This window comes from Dermochelys coriacea, chromosome 9 (genome assembly GCF_009764565.3).
Source record: "Dermochelys coriacea isolate rDerCor1 chromosome 9, rDerCor1.pri.v4, whole genome shotgun sequence".
NCBI lineage: Eukaryota > Metazoa > Chordata > Testudines > Dermochelyidae > Dermochelys > Dermochelys coriacea.
In genome coordinates, this window is record NC_050076.1 from 49,315,357 (window position 1) to 49,333,781 (window position 18,425).

General features: G+C 48.6%; 1 protein-coding gene across 4 annotated transcripts in view; it reads left to right on the plus strand.

Annotated features, from left to right (window-relative positions):
- The window catches only part of STAG1 (stromal antigen 1), a 379,263-nt gene that overhangs the window by 151,953 nt on the left and 208,885 nt on the right, over window positions 1–18,425 (plus strand). For all 4 annotated transcript variants that reach the window (XM_038415259.2, XM_038415257.2, XM_043492802.1 and 1 more), the window contains one exon: window positions 12,188–12,264. In XM_038415259.2, coding sequence (XP_038271187.1) covers window positions 12,188–12,264 — 77 coding nt within the window. The remainder of the gene's footprint in view (window positions 1–12,187; window positions 12,265–18,425) is intronic.

The window sequence follows — 18,425 nt, forward strand, 5'->3', positions numbered from 1 at the left end:
GCTCGTTCTAGAGCGCACACAAGGAGAGGCTATTCTTGACTTGGACTTAAATAACATGCAGGAGTTGGTTCAAAAGTAACAGTAACTGAGCCATTAAGTAATAGTAACCACAATTTAATTAAGTTCAACATCCCATTGGGGAGGAAAGATAGCTAAAACTAAAAGTGATGCTGAACTTTGAAAAGGGAAAGTTCAGTAAAATGAGGGAGGCAAAGTAAAAGGCAAAGAAAGTAAAATCCTTAGATATGGCCTGGATGCTACTTTAAGATTACAGTAATAGAGTCTCAGAATGCATAAATAGCTCTGAACAAAAAGGGAAACAGGAGGGTAAGAGAAACCCACCATGACTAAATAGCAAGATTCAAGAGGTTATTTGAATTGCCTGGAGTTTCTTCAAACTTTGGAAAATTAACCCTAGTGAAGCCAGTAAGAGGAGCATGAATTAAAGTAGGAGAAAATTTAGGAGGGTTAAAATGGATTTCAAAGAGGAAATAGCTAAAAATATAAAAACAAAGCACAAGAAATTATTTGTGTATCACAAGTAAGAAAGTTAAAATAGAAGAATTAAAATATAAAAAATGATCTAACGTTGATATTACATTTCTTCAAATTATTAGAAGTATCTCAAGGTAGCATTTTGGGATTCTTGTTTAGTGTTCATACATGAGAGTTTTAATAATTTCTTAAATGAAAGGAATTAAAAACTGGACTAAAAAACTGTATTAAGATTGAGTGCATATCGGTAATCTCAGGATATAAAATATTACAGGGATGTTGTGATTATTTCAGAAACAAGCAGTACAAATCCAGGAAAGCTAGAGTTAATGTGAAACTGTATTTCCATATTTTGGGTTTCCTGTGTTTGTAATTCTTGTTCTGGGGATAATTTCAACATCCCTGCAACGTTTTATACCCTTAAATTACTGATACATGCTCTCAACCTTAAGTCTAAACAGATTTTTGTCTGGGACTATAATAACATTTTCCCCCCAGAAGCTAGGCTTCTATCTCTTTATTTGAATTTTGTGGATGTAAAAGTGAGGACTTTGCAGATCTGGTGGAACTTTTTGCAAAAGTAAGGGTGCTGTTCCTAATGTAGTTAACTAATTTGGAATGTGGGTATGACATGTATAGAATGTGGGCAGGATATATGGCTCCATAAATATTCCTGTATAGTTTGTTTATATTTTTCTTCATTTCTTCAGTTAAAATGTTTTCATGCAGTGAATGCAAAGCACAGAAAGGCTGCTGAGTTCCAACCCAGAGTGCACTCCACTTTAGTGGTGGGCCCTCAGTCAATTGCACTAAATTGATGTAAAGTTATTTGAGTCACATATATTGATTTTATTTTTCATCAACAAGTTTAATATGTAAGTATTACATCATGCTTGTTTTAGTCATAGTTTTGTTTAGTTCTGACAAGTAATCTTGATGATTAATATGATGATGGACACTGTGACGGGGCAAGACCAGATGGCTATGGAAGAGTAGTCTTATTGGGATCGGGGAAGTGGGCGGGCGAAGCCCATCCACCGCTAAAGGATCCCCCCCGGCCTAAAAGGGAGATCCACAGGACCTAGATACCCAAAAAATTCCGGGGGACAACTAAAGAAATAACAGGGAAAGGAGTGTGGTCAAAGGGTCAAACGAAGGGAACCGGACAGGGACACCGAGCAGAGAACCCCGGACAGTGCCCGCTGCTCCTCAAAGGCGTCAAGGGAGTCAGAGGATGCCGCCCAGAGGAACTCTGCCCGGATGCGTGAATGGACCGAGGATTGGAAATAGGCCCCACAGTCACAGGAGACTCCATCGGCCAACCTCCTCACTCTGGTTTTATAGATGGCCATTTTAGCTAGGGCCAGGAGGAGGTTGACCAGGAGATCCCGTGATTTTGTGGGGCCACGGATAGGGAGTGCATAAATAAGAAGGTGAGGGGAGAAGTGCAACCAAAAACGTAATGAAATATTGGTGAGGAGCCAATTAGGGGCTGCAGCATGGCACACTCCAAGTATATATGTGCCAGGGTATCCCTCACGCCGCAAAAGGGGCAAGTGTCTGGGATTGAGGTGAACCACGCCAAGTACACGCCCGTGCTCACGGCTCCATGAAGGAGCCGCCAACTGACATCCCCGGCGGGTCTCAGGACTAAGGTGGAATATAGGCTGGCCCACCAGGACTCCTCACCCTCCAAAGGTGGCAGAAGGTTCCGCCATTTTGTATCGGGACGGGACACGAGGGTGAGGGCATGAAGAGTGTGGAGCACGAGCATGTATAGATGTTTTCTTGGCGCGTTTTGAAAGCAGACCGGCTGCATCTCGTGCAGCCGGCTTCCAGTGAAGGGGTGAAGGGGTCGGTTGGGTCCACGGGGCAGGGGTCCAATTAAAAGGTCCGGTGGGCCTGGGGTAGGGAGTGGGTGGGGCATGCCCTCGTGCAGGACCCGGGCGAGATAAACCTGAGCAGCGGGCGGCAAAGCGGCCTTCACCTCCTGAAGTATGCGCTGGGGAGTACAAAGTCTAGAAAGCCCCATGCACTGAGCGAGCATCAGGGGATCCAGCCAGTCTCCCCAGTCTCCAGGAGGTCTCTGACTCTTGTGACCTCTGCCAGGACCAACCTCTGGCGCACCAAGCGGGACTCCGCCACCAGCACACGAAGCTGGGGGTTGTGTAGCAGGGGCTCCACAAGGGGATCTGCCCCCTCGGTGGCCGCCACGGACCTGATCATTGAAAAGAGTCTCCAGGTCTGGAGGAGGTCCTGGTAGAAGACCAGCAGCCCTGAGAGGTCTCACGGAAGACCTCTCGGATGGAGATAAAGGAGCTTCCGATCGTATCGGAGCCCTCGGAAGCGGCGCAGGAAGGCATGCGTCAGTATGCTCCACGCCAGACTACCTGCACAATAAAGGAGCTTCTGCAGGGCCTGGAGGCGGAAGACATGGACCTGAGTAAGCAGACATTTCAGGCCCTGCCCTCCCTCCTCCAGAGGTAGATGGAGAACCCCTGCAGGGACCCAGTGCAGTCCTGACCAAAAGAACTCCAGAATCGATGTCCGAAGGTTGGCCAGGAAACCCGGGGCCAGGACCAGGGTGTTGAGCCGGTACCAGAGCATGGACAGGACTAGTTGATTAAGCACCAGTGCTCTCCCTCGAAGGGAGAGGCACCGGAGTAGTCCTGTCCATTTCCGGAGCCGCTCTATCACCCCGCCCTCTAAATTCTGCCAGTTCTCCGGCGGAGAGGGATGCGTGGCAGAAAGGTAAACGCCAAGATAGAGCAGCGGACCCGTGCTTCACTGGATGGCCTGAAGCGCAGGTGGGAGGGAGCTCGCCTGCCGCCAGTCCCCTACCATCAAGCCAGAGCTCTTGACCCAGTTGACCCGCGCGGAGGAGGCTGCTGAATAGATGGCCTGGCAAGCCTCCACCCGCGCCAAGTCACCCGGGTCCTGGACCACGAGGAGCACGTCATCAGCGTACGCCGACAGGACCAGCCGCAGCTCTGGCTCCCGCAGCACCAACCCTGTCAACCTCCTTCGGAGGAGGCAGAGGAAGGGCTCTATCGCCAGAGCATACAGCTGGCCCGAGAGGGGGCACCCCTGCCATACTCCTCGCCTGAAGCTGACCGGTTCGGTCAGGGTCCAGTTGAGCCTGACCAGACACTCTGCGGAGGCGTACAGCGCCCGGAGAAAACCCACAAACTGGGGTCCAAAGCTGAACGCTTGCAGAGTGCTGAGGAGATACCTGTGATCCACCCTGTCGAACGCCTTCTCCTGATCTAAGGACAGGAGGGCGAACGACAGACCATCCCTACACCCGAGTTCCAAAAGGTCCCGGACCAGATATAGGTTGTCGAAGATGCTGTGGTCCGGGATGGTGTAGGTCTGGTCTGGGTGGACCACGTCCGCCAGCACGGACCCTAGCCGCAGCGAGATGGCTTTTGCCACGACTTTGTAGTCCGTGCTGAGGAGCGAGATGGGACGCCAGTTTCATAAATCGCGGAGGTCCCCCTTCTTCGGCAATAAGGCGAGCACGGCTTGCCTGCACAAAAGAGGGAGGACCCCGCTCTGCAAAGACTCGGCCCAGACGGTGACTAGGTCTGGGCCGAGGACGTCCCAGAACACGCGGTAGAACTCCACGGTCAGCCCGTCCATGCCCGGAGATTTATTGTTGGGCATGCGACGGAGGGCTTCCGAGAACTCAGCCAGAGTGAGAGGCAGCTCTAGCCAGTCTCGGTCGCCCGCGCTGACTGTCGGGAGCTCCTCCCAGAGCACTCTGCAAGCGTTAGGATCGGTCGGATCCGGGGAGAAAAGGCTTGCGTAGAAGGCTCTCGCCCTCCCGCACATCTCCACCAGATCCGTGAGGGGGGTGCCATCTTCTGCCAGTAGGCAGATGACATGTTTTTTAGCTGGGGCTACTCAGGGGGCCCCACCCGTCTCATCCCCCAGCATCGTGAGCAGGGAGGGAAGGGGAGATACCAGAAGAAGGAGGATAAGGGGAAGCAGGTCGACCACTCCTCCCTGCTAGGCTGCAGGCAGGGGAGGAGGGCGCCAAAAGGGGTGGGCTGGACGGGGGGCAATCAGGGGTTAAGGGTCAGTCACCGACACAGGGTGGAATTCCGGCTCCTCTGGCTGTACTGGGGGGGGGGGATACAACAACATCGGGGGTGCAGTGAAAAGGGTTGAAAGTAAAATGGGGAGTTGCACAAGCGCATGGGAGGGGGCATGGGCCCACGGAGCAAGGGGCTAAGCAGGCTGGAGGTAGGACAGGGAAACCAAGGGGCTGGGGCAGGGCAAACAAACAGAGGCTGCAGGAGGAAATGGGCAGGGCAGGCAAACAAACTGAAGGTAGTAAGCATGGGCTGGGGCATACGGGGGGCAAAAGCTGCAAGTGGCAAATGGGTCAGGTAGTAAAGGGCAAAGCTGTGGGGTGGGCAGTCCGGGGGGGGCACGTGCACCCACGTGCACTTGCACAAGTTTTTTTAGGCTAGCTGCTGCTTCTGACCCAAAGGGTGGAAATAGGGCGTGGCAAGCCAAGCAAGCAGCTGAGTCCAGAGACTGGAGCTGAGGCAAATGGTATACAGCCAGTGGGGGTGGTGGAGGGGACAGCAGTGGTGGTAGTAGTGGTGGGGGTTGGGGGAACACACAGATGGATCAGGGGGCAGCTCCACGCCACACCCCTGTGTCCCTACAAACACAGTCAAGACCCACACCACAAGAGCACAGTTTGAAAGTTACTTAGTCTTAGGGCCCCCTCCACGGTGGTCTGCAAAGTCTCTAGGTGCTCCCCCACTGGCAGATGGTCCTCTTCTTCTCCTCCTCGGGCTTCAGCAGCTCCAGGCAGCAGACTCCGCAGTAGCAACAGCTCCAGGAATTCCGGATGGTGGTCCAGGCAGGCAGAAAGGACCCCTCTCAGGTGGTGGTGTCCACAACAGCAGTGGCTGGGGTCCCTCACTCCTCCTCTCTGGGGAGTGGGGTAGTAGCACCCGAGAGTGGGGGGTTCAGCAACCAGGTAGCAGAGAACGGGGAAGGGGATGTCTGGCCCAGCCAGGGGAGCAGCTGGAGCAGCAGGGAGAGCTTAGGGCCTAGCAGCAGGAGTAGCAGCTTCCCACCTCCCTCCAAGCTAGAAGGCTATGGGAGAGTAGTCGGAGAGAGAGAGATTCGCTCCAAGCTAAACAAATGCCTGGTACCAGGATAAGTGAAATGGCAGCTGCTCCAGGTCAATTAAGACACCTGGGGCCAATTAAGAACTTTCCAGAAGGCAGGGATCAGGCTAGGTTGATTTGGACACCTGAAGCCAATCGGGCTGGCTGAAACTAGTTAAAAGCCTCCCAGTTAGTCAGGTGGGAGTGCATGTCAGGAGTTGTGGGAAGAAGTTGTGCTGTTGGAGAGGCTGAGTAGTACACACCATATCAGGTACAAGGAAGGAGGCCCTGAGGTAAGGGTGAAGTGGAGCTTGAGGAAGTGAGGGCTGCTGTGGGGGAAGTAAGCCAGGGAATTGTACATGTCATGTTTCTAAAAGGTCAGCTACCATAGCTGATACTATTAGGGTCCCTTGGCTGGAGCTCAGAGTAGAGGGTGGGCCTGGGCTCCCCCCCACCTTTGCCTCTGATTAATCACTGAGACTGGGAGACAACAGAGACTGTGCAAGGAAGGATAACTTCTCCTCACTTCCCTTGCTGGCTTATGATGAAAATGGCTCAGTAGATTGTGACTCGTCTCTAGAGAAAGAAGGGTTACGGGAGGGTCACAGTGAGCCTCTGAGGCTAGAGAAATCCGCCAGGAAACGTGGGACCCACGGTGGCAAGGACAGAGCTTTGTCACAACTGGTGTTAGCAGTGGGATTTTGTTCACAGCGTGGCGGAAGAAAGAGGGTTTTTTTAAAGAAAAAAGTGCACTGGGGGGTTTGGATTTTTTTTTGTTTTGGTTTATGTTTGTTTGCTTTGTACCACAATGGAGGAGGTGGTAAGAGCTCTGGTACAAGCCACGGCAGCCCAGCAGGAGGCCACCTGGGTTCAGGCAATGGCACAACAGGAGTCTATGTGGCTACAGCAGGAAACCAATCAATTATTGATGAGCCAGGTGACCCAAGATCGTGCTCTCTTGAGAGAGGTGGTGGACCAGCTGAAGATCCTCACCACCCAGGACCAGGGGTCCGACGGGACGCAAACACTGAGGGCCACTGGTAGTCTGCCAAAGATGACGTCAAGAGATGACGTTGAGGCATATCTCCTCTCATTCGAAAGGACTGCTCAGTGTGAGGCATGGCCCCAGGAGCAGTGGGCCATCATCCTTGCCCCTTTTTGTGTGGAGAGGCCCAGAAGGCCTACTTTGACTTGCCTGCCACAGATGCCACTGAGTATACCCGTCTGAAGGCAGAGATTCTAGCACAAGCACGGGTAACGGCAGCGGTAAGGTCCCAGAGGTTCCATGAGTGGAAATACCAGGAGAACCAACCCCTGAGGTCCCAGATATTTGACCTCATACACCTTGCACAGAAGTGGTTACAGCCTGAGGTGTGCAGGCCAGAGGAGATTTTGGAAACCCTGGTCATAGACCATTACATGCAGGGGCTGCCGCCAGATGTCTGCAAATGGGTAGGCCAGAACGATCCGTCCACGTATGACGAGATGATAACACTGGTAGAAAGACGGATGACAGCCAGGGGACTGACCCGACTACCCAAGGAAGGCCCCTTTCGAAGCAAGCAGCCGACCCCAACCCTGGAAGGTTGGACAGCCAAACCCCTGTGGAGTCCTAGGTGGAAGAAGTGGGGGGGGCTGAAAACCAGTGGGGATCCCAGAAGGAAGGGATTGGCTTGAGTGGGGGGAGCCTGGGACTAAACCCCCTAACCCCCGGGATAGGGGAGTGATTAAAAGCAATTATAGATGTTATGCATGTGCGGAGTGGGGACACATAGCAGCACAGTGTCCCAGCACTGAGGAACTTATGCAATGTAACTTGGGGGGATTGGGAGGTCCCATGCTCCTTTATCCACCTCGCGGGGGTCGCATTAGCCCTGCATAATTACACCGGGCCAGTGAGGATAAATGGAGCAGAGACTACCATGCTTGTGGACTCCGGGAGTGCTATCACCCTCATATCGGGTAAGCTGGTAAAAAATAGTCAGCTGCTACAAGCCAAACGCGTAGCAGTGATGTGTGTGCATGGGGCCGTGAGCCATTACCCCACCATCCCAGTGGAGAAGGAGGTTCAGGGAAACCCCATTGAGTTGACTGTGGGCATAGTTCCTAAACTCCCATATCCTGTAGTCATTGGGAAGGACTATCTAGGGTTTGATAATTTACTCCCCCCAGGAGAGGCTGGAGGGAGTTGGGGACCCTGAGGACAGCCACTCGTCATCAGGGGAATGTCAACCCCTGATGTTCGCTGAGATTTCTCAGGGTCTGTTCTCAGCCCCCCGAAAGACTTGCAAGACAAAAAAGGAGAGGAAGGCCGCGAAGGCCTTGGGAACCCGGATCCTGACCCAGGGCCAGAAGACCTCCCTAGTAGACAGATGGACACGAGCAGCCAACAGAGAAACTTCCACCACAGAAGGTGAGCCAGAAGCTGCCCCCAGCCATGACAGCGGCGAGCCATTGGAAGAAGCAGAAGCCGGCCCCTGGGAGCTTGGGCAGGTTAGTCCCGGGAGAGAGACTTTTGGGCGGGACCAGGCAGAGGACCCCAGATATGATAATGGCAGGAAAGAGGTGGCCAAGATTGATGGGCTACCCGTGGATGGGAAGGTCCAGGGTTCCGGACCTTACTTTATAGTGAAGAAAGTATCCTGTACCGTGTGGTGCAAATGCAGGAGCAAGAGATACAGCAACTTCTGGTGCCAGGAAAACATCAAAAAGCCATATTGAGTCTCGCCCACAGTCACCTGTTTGGAGGATACCTAGGGGTAGAGAAAATCCAGGCACGGATCCTGCAGAGGTTCTTCTGGCCAGGAGTACATGAAGATGTCCGGCAATACTGCACCTCTTGTCTGGAGTGTCAGTTACATAGCCCTTGCCCGCACTTGCGGGCTCCTTTGGTACCTCTTCCAATAATAGAGGTTCCTTTTGAACGGATAGCCATGGATCTAGTAGGGCCCCTAGAGAAGACAGCTTGGGGCCACCAACATATGCTTGTTGTACTGGACTATGCAACCCGGTACCCGGAAGCTGTTCTCCTGCGAAACACAGCTTCCACAACAATAGCTAAGGAGCTAGTACAGATCTTTGCCCGGGTTGGGCTACCCAAGGAGATATTGACTGATCAAGGGACACCTTTCATGTCCAAGTTGATGAAAGATTTCTGTTCATTGCTCCATGTACAAGCCCTACGGACCTCTGTATACCACCCGCAAACAGATGGCCTTGTAGAAAGGTTCAATAGGACCCTCAAGGTCATGATCAGGAAAGTGGTGAGCCGGGATGGGAAAGATTGGGATACCCTATTGGCTTACCTCATGTTCGCCATCCGGGAGGTTCCGCAAGCCTCCACGGGTTTTTCTCCATTCGAACTACTATATGGGCGCCACCCTTGAGGCATATTGGATATAGCTAGAGAAACCTGGGAAGAGGAGCCAAATCCCGGAAGGAACATAGTTGAGCATGTACTGCAGATGAGAGATCAGATAGCCTGAGGTACGCCCATTGTACGGGAACACTTGGAGAGAGCACAGGAGACCCGACAAACCCATTATAACCACCAAGCGAAGCTTTGACGGTTCTAAACAGGGGATCGGGTGATAGTACTGGTGCCCACAGCAGAAAGTAAACTGTTGACCCAGTGGCAGGGACCCTATGAAATAATCGAAGCCTTGGGAGAGGTGAACTATAAGGTGTGGCAGCCAGGCCGCCAGAAATCGGAGCAAATTTACCACATCAATCTTCTAAAACCTTGGCACGATCGAGAGACATGCTTAGTCATGCAGGAGACCCTTCCCCAGGAGGATAACTTATACAAGCAAGTGAGGATATCATCCGACTTGACGCCGATCCAAAAGATCGAGGCAGCCGACATGATTAATCGCAACAGAGATGTGGTCTCTAGAAAACCAGGGCGGACGACTGAGATTTATCACCATATCCGCACAATCCCCGGAGCCAAGGTAACATTGAGACCCTACCGAATCCCAGCAGCCAAAGAGAGGAAATCAATGCCGAAGTAAAGAAAATGTTAGAATTAAGGGTTATTGAAGAATCTTACAGTCAGTGGTCCACTCCAATTGTTCTAGTGCCTAAACCTGACAGTACCATGAGATTCTGTAATGACTTTCGCCGACTGAATGAAATATCCCAGTTCGATGCATACCCCATACCACACATCGACGAACTGGTTAACCGACTGAGTAGTGCCTGATTCTTGACTACACTGGATCTGACAAAAGGGTACTGGCAGATTCCTCTGACCAAAGAAGCTAAAGAAAAGAGCATTCTTCACCCCGAATAGGCTATTCCAATACACTGTCCTCCCTTTTGGGCTACATGGGGCGCCAGCCACATTCCAGCGCCTCATGGATAAGCTGCTGCGCCCCCATACTAGTTATGCAGCTGCATACCTAGATGATATCATCATCCATATACCAGACTGGGGAACCGACTTGGAGAAAGTTGAGGCAGTACTGCGCATCTTAAGGTGGGCTGGCTTCACTGCTAATCCCGCTAAATGTGCCATAGGACTAGCAGAGGCTAGGTACCTGGGATATATTGTGGGAAGGGACATAGTGAAGCCCCAAACGAATAAGCTAGAGGCAATTCAAAACTGGCCCTGGCCAACCCGAAAGAAGCAGGTCCGTGCGTTCCTAGGCGTGGTAGGCTACTACTGATGGTTTATTCCCCACTTCACCACTAGGGCAAGTCCCCTAACGGACCTTGTGAAGGCCTGAGGTCCAGACATGGTAAAGTGGACCGACGCAGCATAGGGGGCATTTACAGACCTTCGGACGGCCCTCTGTAATGACCCCGTACTCATAGCCCCGGACTTTAACAGGGAATTTGTTTTACAAACAGATGCTTCCGAGGTGGGGTTGGGAGCAGTTCTGTCACAAATGGTGGGAGAAGAGGAACACCCAATCCTCTACCTAAGCAGAAAGCTTCTCCCAAGAGAGCAGAAATATGCAGTAGTCGAGAGAGAATGCCTTGCTGTCAAATGGGCTATGGAGACACTGCGTTATTACCTGTTAGGCCAGCGATTTACTCTTGTGACAGACCATGCACCCCTGCAGTGGATGCAGCGGAATAAGGAAAAGAATGCAAGAGTCACCAGATGGTTCTTATCCCTCCAACCATTCCAGTTCCGCATACAGCACAGGGCTGGATGCCACCATGACAACACTGATGATCTGTCATGAGCATACTGCCTGGCGTCCCAAGTTGTCCAACTCTATGGTGTTGAGCGGAGGGGGGGGGGGAATATGCAATGGGGCAAGGCCAGATGGCTATGGAAGAGTAGCAGGAGATAGATATATTAGCTCCAGGCTAAACAGATCCCTGGTACCAGGATAAGTGAAATGGCAGCTGCTCCAGGTCAATTAAGACACCTGGGGCCAATTAAGAACTTTCCAGAAGGCAGGGATCAGGCTAGCTTGATTGGAACACCTGAAGCTAATCAGGGGCTGGCTGAAACTAGTTAAAAGCCTCCCAGTTAGTCAGGTGGGAGTGCATGTCAGGAGCTGTGGGAAGAAGTTGTGCTGTTGGATAGGCTGAGTAGTACACACCATATCAGGCACAAGGAAGGAGGCCCTGAGGTAAGGGTGAAGTGGAGCTTGAGGAAGTGAGGGCTGCTGTGGGGGAAGTAAGCCAGGGAATTGTACATGTCATGTTTCTAAAAGGTTAGCTACCATAGCTGATACTATTAGGGTCCCTTGGCTGGAGCTCGGAGTAGAGGGTGGGCCTGGGCTCCCTCTCCACCTTTGCCCCTGATGAATCACTGAGACTGGGAGACAACAGAGACTGTGCAAGGAAGGATAACTTCTCCTCACCTCCCTTGCTGGCTTATGATGAAAATGGCTCAGTAGACTGTGACCCTTGTCTCTAGAGAAAGAAGGGTTACGTGGAGGGTCACAGTGAGCCTCTGAGGCTAGAGAAATCCGCCAGGAAACGCGGGACCCACAGAGGCAAGGACAGAGCTTTGTCACAACACTGAATCAGAAAGATAATATTCATTTGGTTTTACCATAAAACTTAACATTTTCTACTCTGAAAACTAATTGAAAAAAGGCATGTGGAGTTCCTTATATATTTATTTTTTTCAATGACTTCCATATCATATATATTGGTTGTACAAATAAAAAGATGGGTGATATTCTAGCTACCAGTCCGATAGTGTTTCACAGAACAACTGATGTATAAGCAATTCTTGAAAAATGTTTTGGAAATTGTTAACTTCTATATGAACAACCACAAGCAAGCATATTATGGGATATTAATTAACTTCTCATTGAAGAAATAACACCACTAACTTTACAAAATGCCATCAGTAATGGCTCAGGGGGAGGGCACTTCGGAGCCTTACAACTGTCTGGGATTCTCCCTCTCTTGATGTCAGGTTCCATAATGTCTTGTTAAGAGTATTCCTGCTAACATTACTGCTAGATAAGCTTTCAAACCAATTTCAAATTGCATAGCAGTGGAAAAACTTTAAAATGGACTGATATTATGAATGATGTATAGAAGTAAAGTGGGCTAATTGTAATTGTTCATTCATTACATCACAGGTACTGTAAGAATTGAAATGTTCAGGAACATGCAAAATGCAGAAATCATCAGGAAAATGACTGAGGAATTTGATGAGGTATAGTATATAAATATTTACACTGAAGAGTTTTCGAAAACTGTAAATATAAGAGTGCAATATATTTTCCTTCAAAACTGCATAATTTTGTTTGATGGGCATTGGGGCTTTTCAGAAATCACTGGGCTTTATTCTAATGGATAAGCAATATCTCTGTAGAAGAAACTGTACTGAGTGAGGGGCTTGTTTACACCACTCAGCTTTTAGCAACAAGGCTGTGTCGACACAGTCTTGTCGCTAAAAATCAGTTTGTGTAAACTCTCTTTTTCGGTACTTTGAGAGTAGAGAGTCAGATTAAATGACAATTTAAACAAGTACATAAGAAGTTAGAAGGTTGCATTGTATGTAAAAAGTATAAGCAGAGACTAGCAGAGGAATAGAAAGAAAATATTAAAAAAAATGTAAATGGTAGTTTCTAGAAACATCAATCAGAGACACAAAAGGACACTTAAAAAACAATTATCCCTCACCACTGAAGTCAGTGGTACTTCTGCAATGGGAGTAGGATCAGCCTCTGCTGGTTAAACGATAATTACAGCAAGGGGTCACAAAAGGAAGGGATCTTGCCTAAGAAATCTGAAGTTATTTTTGCATCGTGAAGTTCTGCATGGAGTTTGGTGTTATATAAAACCCCTTCTGCCTTGAATTGTTTAAATGTTCAGAGAGTGTGGGGTGGGGAATCAAATGGCTAATGACAGCTGAGAGATAGCCAGTCAGAGTTCTTGAAACTCAGAAGGAGGAGAATCAGTGTTGGAGAAGGGAAGCTGAAGAGTGTAGGAGGAGGACTGGCAGGGAACGAAGAGGCAGGGCTTTTCAAATGCATTTCTATATATGGTGCGGACACCTAAGGGAAGTGGGATAATAGATCCTTTATATGGGTCAGATAGTAGCAGCCTTTAACCTTTGCCTTAGTAAGTATCCAGTAACTCAGTTATTTCCAGATCACTCTTTTCTTTATCCATCATCCTTCCCCTTTCTCTTCCAAACATGACTTGACATGAAATGGTTTCTCATAATCAGGAGATAAGGTGGGTAAAGTAATATATTTTATTGGACCAATTTACACAGAGTTCTTCTTCATAAACATAGCATTCTGAGGCTTTTAACATGTATCATACTCCAACAAAATGCACATGGTAATATGCACCACAAATGAAATAAGGCTTGTAGGATGACAGACCCAAAGTGCATGAGATCAAATGGAATCTTAGAAGTTAGGCATGGAATAGTCTTATCAGATGACCAAAAGTTGCAAGCAGTGGAATTTCCACCACTTCCTTAGGGAGACTACTCCACAGTGTAATTCATTTCACGCTGAGGAGGTATTTCCTGATATTCAACTTACATTTTGTTTCTCTAAATATAGCATCAATACAAGATGTTTAGTCATGGGACTCGCACTTCCAATGTGAGACAGAATCCTTTAGCTGAAGAGTTTTGTGGATTCCTTGTTTGACTCTTTGAGGTACAGAAGTGCTAGATAGTGTGCAAGGCCGTTCTGGCTAACAATACGTACTTTCACTGTTTCTGTCTCGAGAAACATGAGAGTTTCTTGATCTCATGCAATGAAGGAAGTCCCCAAAGTAACTATAGCTTGATGCCACGGACTGCTGCTTTGGCTCTCTCCTGATCATGCAGCCATAGCTTTCTTGCTTTTAGATATGCCTTTTCACTTAGATCCATAATAATGTAATTATTTTTGTTGCCCTGTGATGCTTACTCAACACTCTGGGTCTGTTGATCCTGAGAGTAAAGGCCTGTTCAGACCTGTGACTCATCTGCAGGTCGTCTTGCAGCAGCCACTTCATTTATCCTGTTGGAGAATTTCCATGTTTTATTAGTAGTTTCATGGTATTCAGAGGCTTATTTTTCCATGCCAGAACTTGGCCATTTGTTTGACCCTTCTTACATGTTTTTCAGCATGTTGGCATATTTTGTCAGAGGTTCAGTGAATGTTGTTGTTGTGTTGCTTCACCACAGACTTTCAGTGCTACTAACTTTCTGCTGGTTGTTTTGGAGCCCTCTCTTGGTCTTTATATTGTCTTCTTCTTCAGTGCTCCATTGTGTGTTTCTCTCAATACTTTCTACTTTTTAGGATTTTATCTGCTGTCTCAGTCCTTGTGGAGGAAGGAAAGTAGCTCAGCAGTTCATGAGGTGGAAAGATTTCAGTCATGGATGATGTGCTTGTAGGTGCCACCTAGAGTTATCATGTTTCATAGGGAAGACTCAAATCCCTCCTGGAGGAGTTACAAAGAGGCTCTCAAAGTCTGGTTCTTCTTTGAATGATGGTACCTATTGTATTCCACTGAGGGTTACGCATGCATACCATGCGCCCAGATTCAGAAAATTTGGAAGTACTGTCTGTTGGTCAGCACATGTGCCCTGGCTCACCTCATGTTTCCATCTGAGGGGGTAAAGGGTGGGGTGGACCCTTTGTCTCTCCAGTACCTTCTTACCACCACATGGTCCAGTCAGAACTTTTAGTGTCCTCATCTCTGACACACTTCTAAAAAAGGATATTTGTAAATAGTTTTTAGAGATTTTTATAGCTCTTTTACCACTTTTATATTCTTCTTAGTTTAAGAATTTATAGTTTTAGCAATTGCTTTAGATAGACTTTAGGGTTTTCACTCTTGCCCCTCCCCCATATGGGTACTGGAGTATGGCCAGAATTCCAGGCTTCAAACTCTGTGCCTCCTGACCACAGTCCTTCTCAGTAGGTGACAATAGCCAATGCTGCCTCTACTGCCTGGGAGAAACTCACATCGCAGCCAGCTGCAATGTTTGCCACTCCTTCTCCAGCCACACCCGAGAAGGCCAGGCACTTCACCTCTGGAATCATCTCATGGTGCTTGTCATATGACTGCACTTAGACCCAGGCCGGGAATCCCTCTGTATATCGGTCTGATTCAGGGAGGAGTGCGCCTCCCACTACTATGTCCAACTCTGATGCTGGCCGAACCAATCCCTCAGATCCCATGGCAGGGCCTATTCGGGAGATGAAGAAGCACTCCCATAAGCATAGGGCTTAGCCTTCCTCCAAATCCAAGGGATTGACACTCCCTTCACCAGCTTGGCCCAAGGAGACAGAGTTCGTTCCAAGTCCCACAGGCATGAGAAAAAGATCCCATAAACAATGGGATCCAGAGAGATCTGGAGCCACGGCTGCACCTCAAGATGTCTTTGCCTTGCTGGATCCAGAGTCTCCCCCTCCATCAGGTCCCTCCACTTCCAAAGAGGTCATATCCCCACCATGGGATAGGCCTGTGACACTGGGTTCCTCAGCCTTTGCTCCTATGCTGTACACTCTCCCATTGGCTCCGATAGTACTGTCATTGGAATCAGAGTCTGCCTTTTCCTCTTCTGATGAGCTACAACTGGGGGAAGAACCACCCTTTACCATACCACTCCTGTGCATGATCACAGAGACCAGCATGTCCATGCAACAACTGCTTCCTCATCCATTCCAAAGCCACTGGTATGCCATCCTATGGGGAAAAGTCGGACAATGGGCAAGGACCATCCATCCCCTACCACCAGTACAGATACTCCAGAAGACCATCTACATTGTGTCAATATCTTCCATATCCACCACGGGGCCCGCCACAACATCCTCCAGATCCAGCATACTGGCCCTGTTGGGGGCCCTAGTCCCAATACTCCCCCTCAGCCCCCAAACCCGTCCAGTCCCCAAGGGAAACTTCACCTGCCTCCCCATTAAGGGTGTCTTCGAATAGATGATCAAAGCCGATGCTGGAAGAGGAGCCTCTTAGCACAGTTCCAACGGTGCCAGAGAACTGGAGAAATTTTCTTCTTCCTCACCAGATGAGGCAGTAACCTCAGCGTCCCCTTCGCCTCCAGATGACTTCAGAAAATTCCAGGACTTCTTCTGTAGAATGGCAGGGGAGCTTCACATCCCTATAGAGGAAATCCAGGTTACACAACGTAAACACCTGGATATCATTCATTCATCCATCTGCAGCAGCTCGAGCTGCTTTGCCAATCAATGATGCCATCCTCAAGCCAGCTAGGATAGTATGGCATACACTGGCCACAGGCACACCTACCCCCAAAGCGGGGTTCCAGCTAAGGGGTCTGAGTTCCCCCCCAATTCACTTGTGGTCCAGCAACACCCACCTTCTACACCATGCAACAAGAGGGCAAGAAGTTGGCCCTTTCAGGCCGCAAGGTCTCTTCCTTGGCCAGCCTTCAATTCAGGATTTCAAAACCATTAGCTTTACTAGCTAAATATGATTTCCTGAATTACAGCAAACGACTAATTTACTGAAAAACTTCCACAGCAAGACCGAGCTCGCTTCCAGGTGATCATGGAGGAAGGAAAACTGGTGGCAAGAATAACATTTTAGTCAATGGTGGACATGGTAGATACATTTTCCAGGTCTATGGCTTTGGGCATAGTCATGTGGAGGGAGTCATTGCTCCATTCCCTTGGTTTCCCTAGGGAGGTACAGAATACCATCAAAGACCTCCATTTTGATGAATCTTATCTTTTTAATCAGAAAATGGATGATTCATTTCATACTCTCAAGGGTTCCAGAGTTACCCTACATTTGCGGGATAATTATACACCTGCCCTGAAGAATAGGTTCCGCTGCTCACACAATGCTACAAATCCTCCAAGTTTTCCATCAGAGACCTTGTAAGCCTCCACAGAAGCAGTAGAAGACACAGAGATCCTGGCCCCAGGACCACCTTCACAGCCTTCCTCCATACAGATGCAACCCCCAGCTAAAAGATATTTCTGAAATATTCTCAAGAGCCAGCAACTATGCCTATCACCATGCGACCACCCTCCCACCTTCCCTTTTCCCACCAAGCTTAAATGCAATAATAATGGACAAATGGGTGCTAAATGTCATCCACCATGGGTATATGATCGAGTTCATCACACTACCTCATCTCCAGCCCCCTGATCACTCCTCAGGGATCACACTTAGGACAGCAACTTCACCTAAGAGGTGAGCTCCTTATTGCAGTGAAGAGTGATAGAGTGCATTCCTGTGGAATATCAGGGCAAAAAGTTCTAGTCAGCTTACTTCCTGATATCCAATAACAATGGCGGATGGAGACCAATTCTGGATCTGCATTTTCACAAGTCCAAGTTTCCTATGGTCACACTAACAGCGGTCATCCCATCCTCGAAAAGGGCATGTGGTCTGTTGATATGCAAGATGCTTTCACATTGACGTCCATCTACCCCATAGACAGTTCCTGAGGTTCATGGTTGGTTCGCCCCATTTCCAGTAGTGCTCTTCCACTGGACTCACCACCATTCCCAGAGTCTTCACCAAGGTCTTCACTGAGGTTTTTCCATTCTGTGCACTGAATAAGGCAGTGTCTTGTGGGAAAAAAACATATGCAATGATGTAATTAAAGACTGTATCTTAATGCATGTACATGGGGAAAGGGCATGAATTAAGGTTGCACAGGCAACCAGAATTGTGGCATTTCACAGCTTTTATCTGTTTGACTTTGCAACCTTAATGTTATTTTAGGTTTGTGTGTGCATATTTGATTTGTAGAGAGAAAATATATTATTTTAGTGTTGGCTGCCTGATAGTAATTGTAGTGTGTGCAGTTTTCTTCTTCAATACTAACAAGTTATTTGAAAATAAGAGTTTCATATCTGCTTATTTACATTGCACATTTGTCTGCTATGAGAGAGGAGTCCTAAGGTAATAATAGCATTTTGATCACATAATTAAAGGCTCTATCAAAATGCATATGCACAAGGAAGCAGACTTAAAGCTCCACAGAAACTTTAACTTTGGTATTGCCTGACTTTTGAGCATTTAATTCTGAAACGTTCAAGTTTCATAGGGTTGTTTTGATGGAATACATAATCACAGATATTATGGAGAGACGGCAGTCACTCTATAGTTAACGCTGCCACTGAGTTTATATTTTACATGTAGTCCTTTCACTTCTGAGGATAACAAAGCACTTGCAAACTGTATGTGCAGTGCCATTGAAATGCAGCGATGTCTGAGATGATGAGGTTGGGAGGATAGTAAAGGAGAGGTGACTGATTGCACTGAACTGAAGGGTTTCACAGTCTCACTCCTATCATGTAATGGTGACTAAAAAGTGGGACTAGAAAACTGGTTGTGTGCCCAGTGCAGTCAATAGTAAAGTTCCCA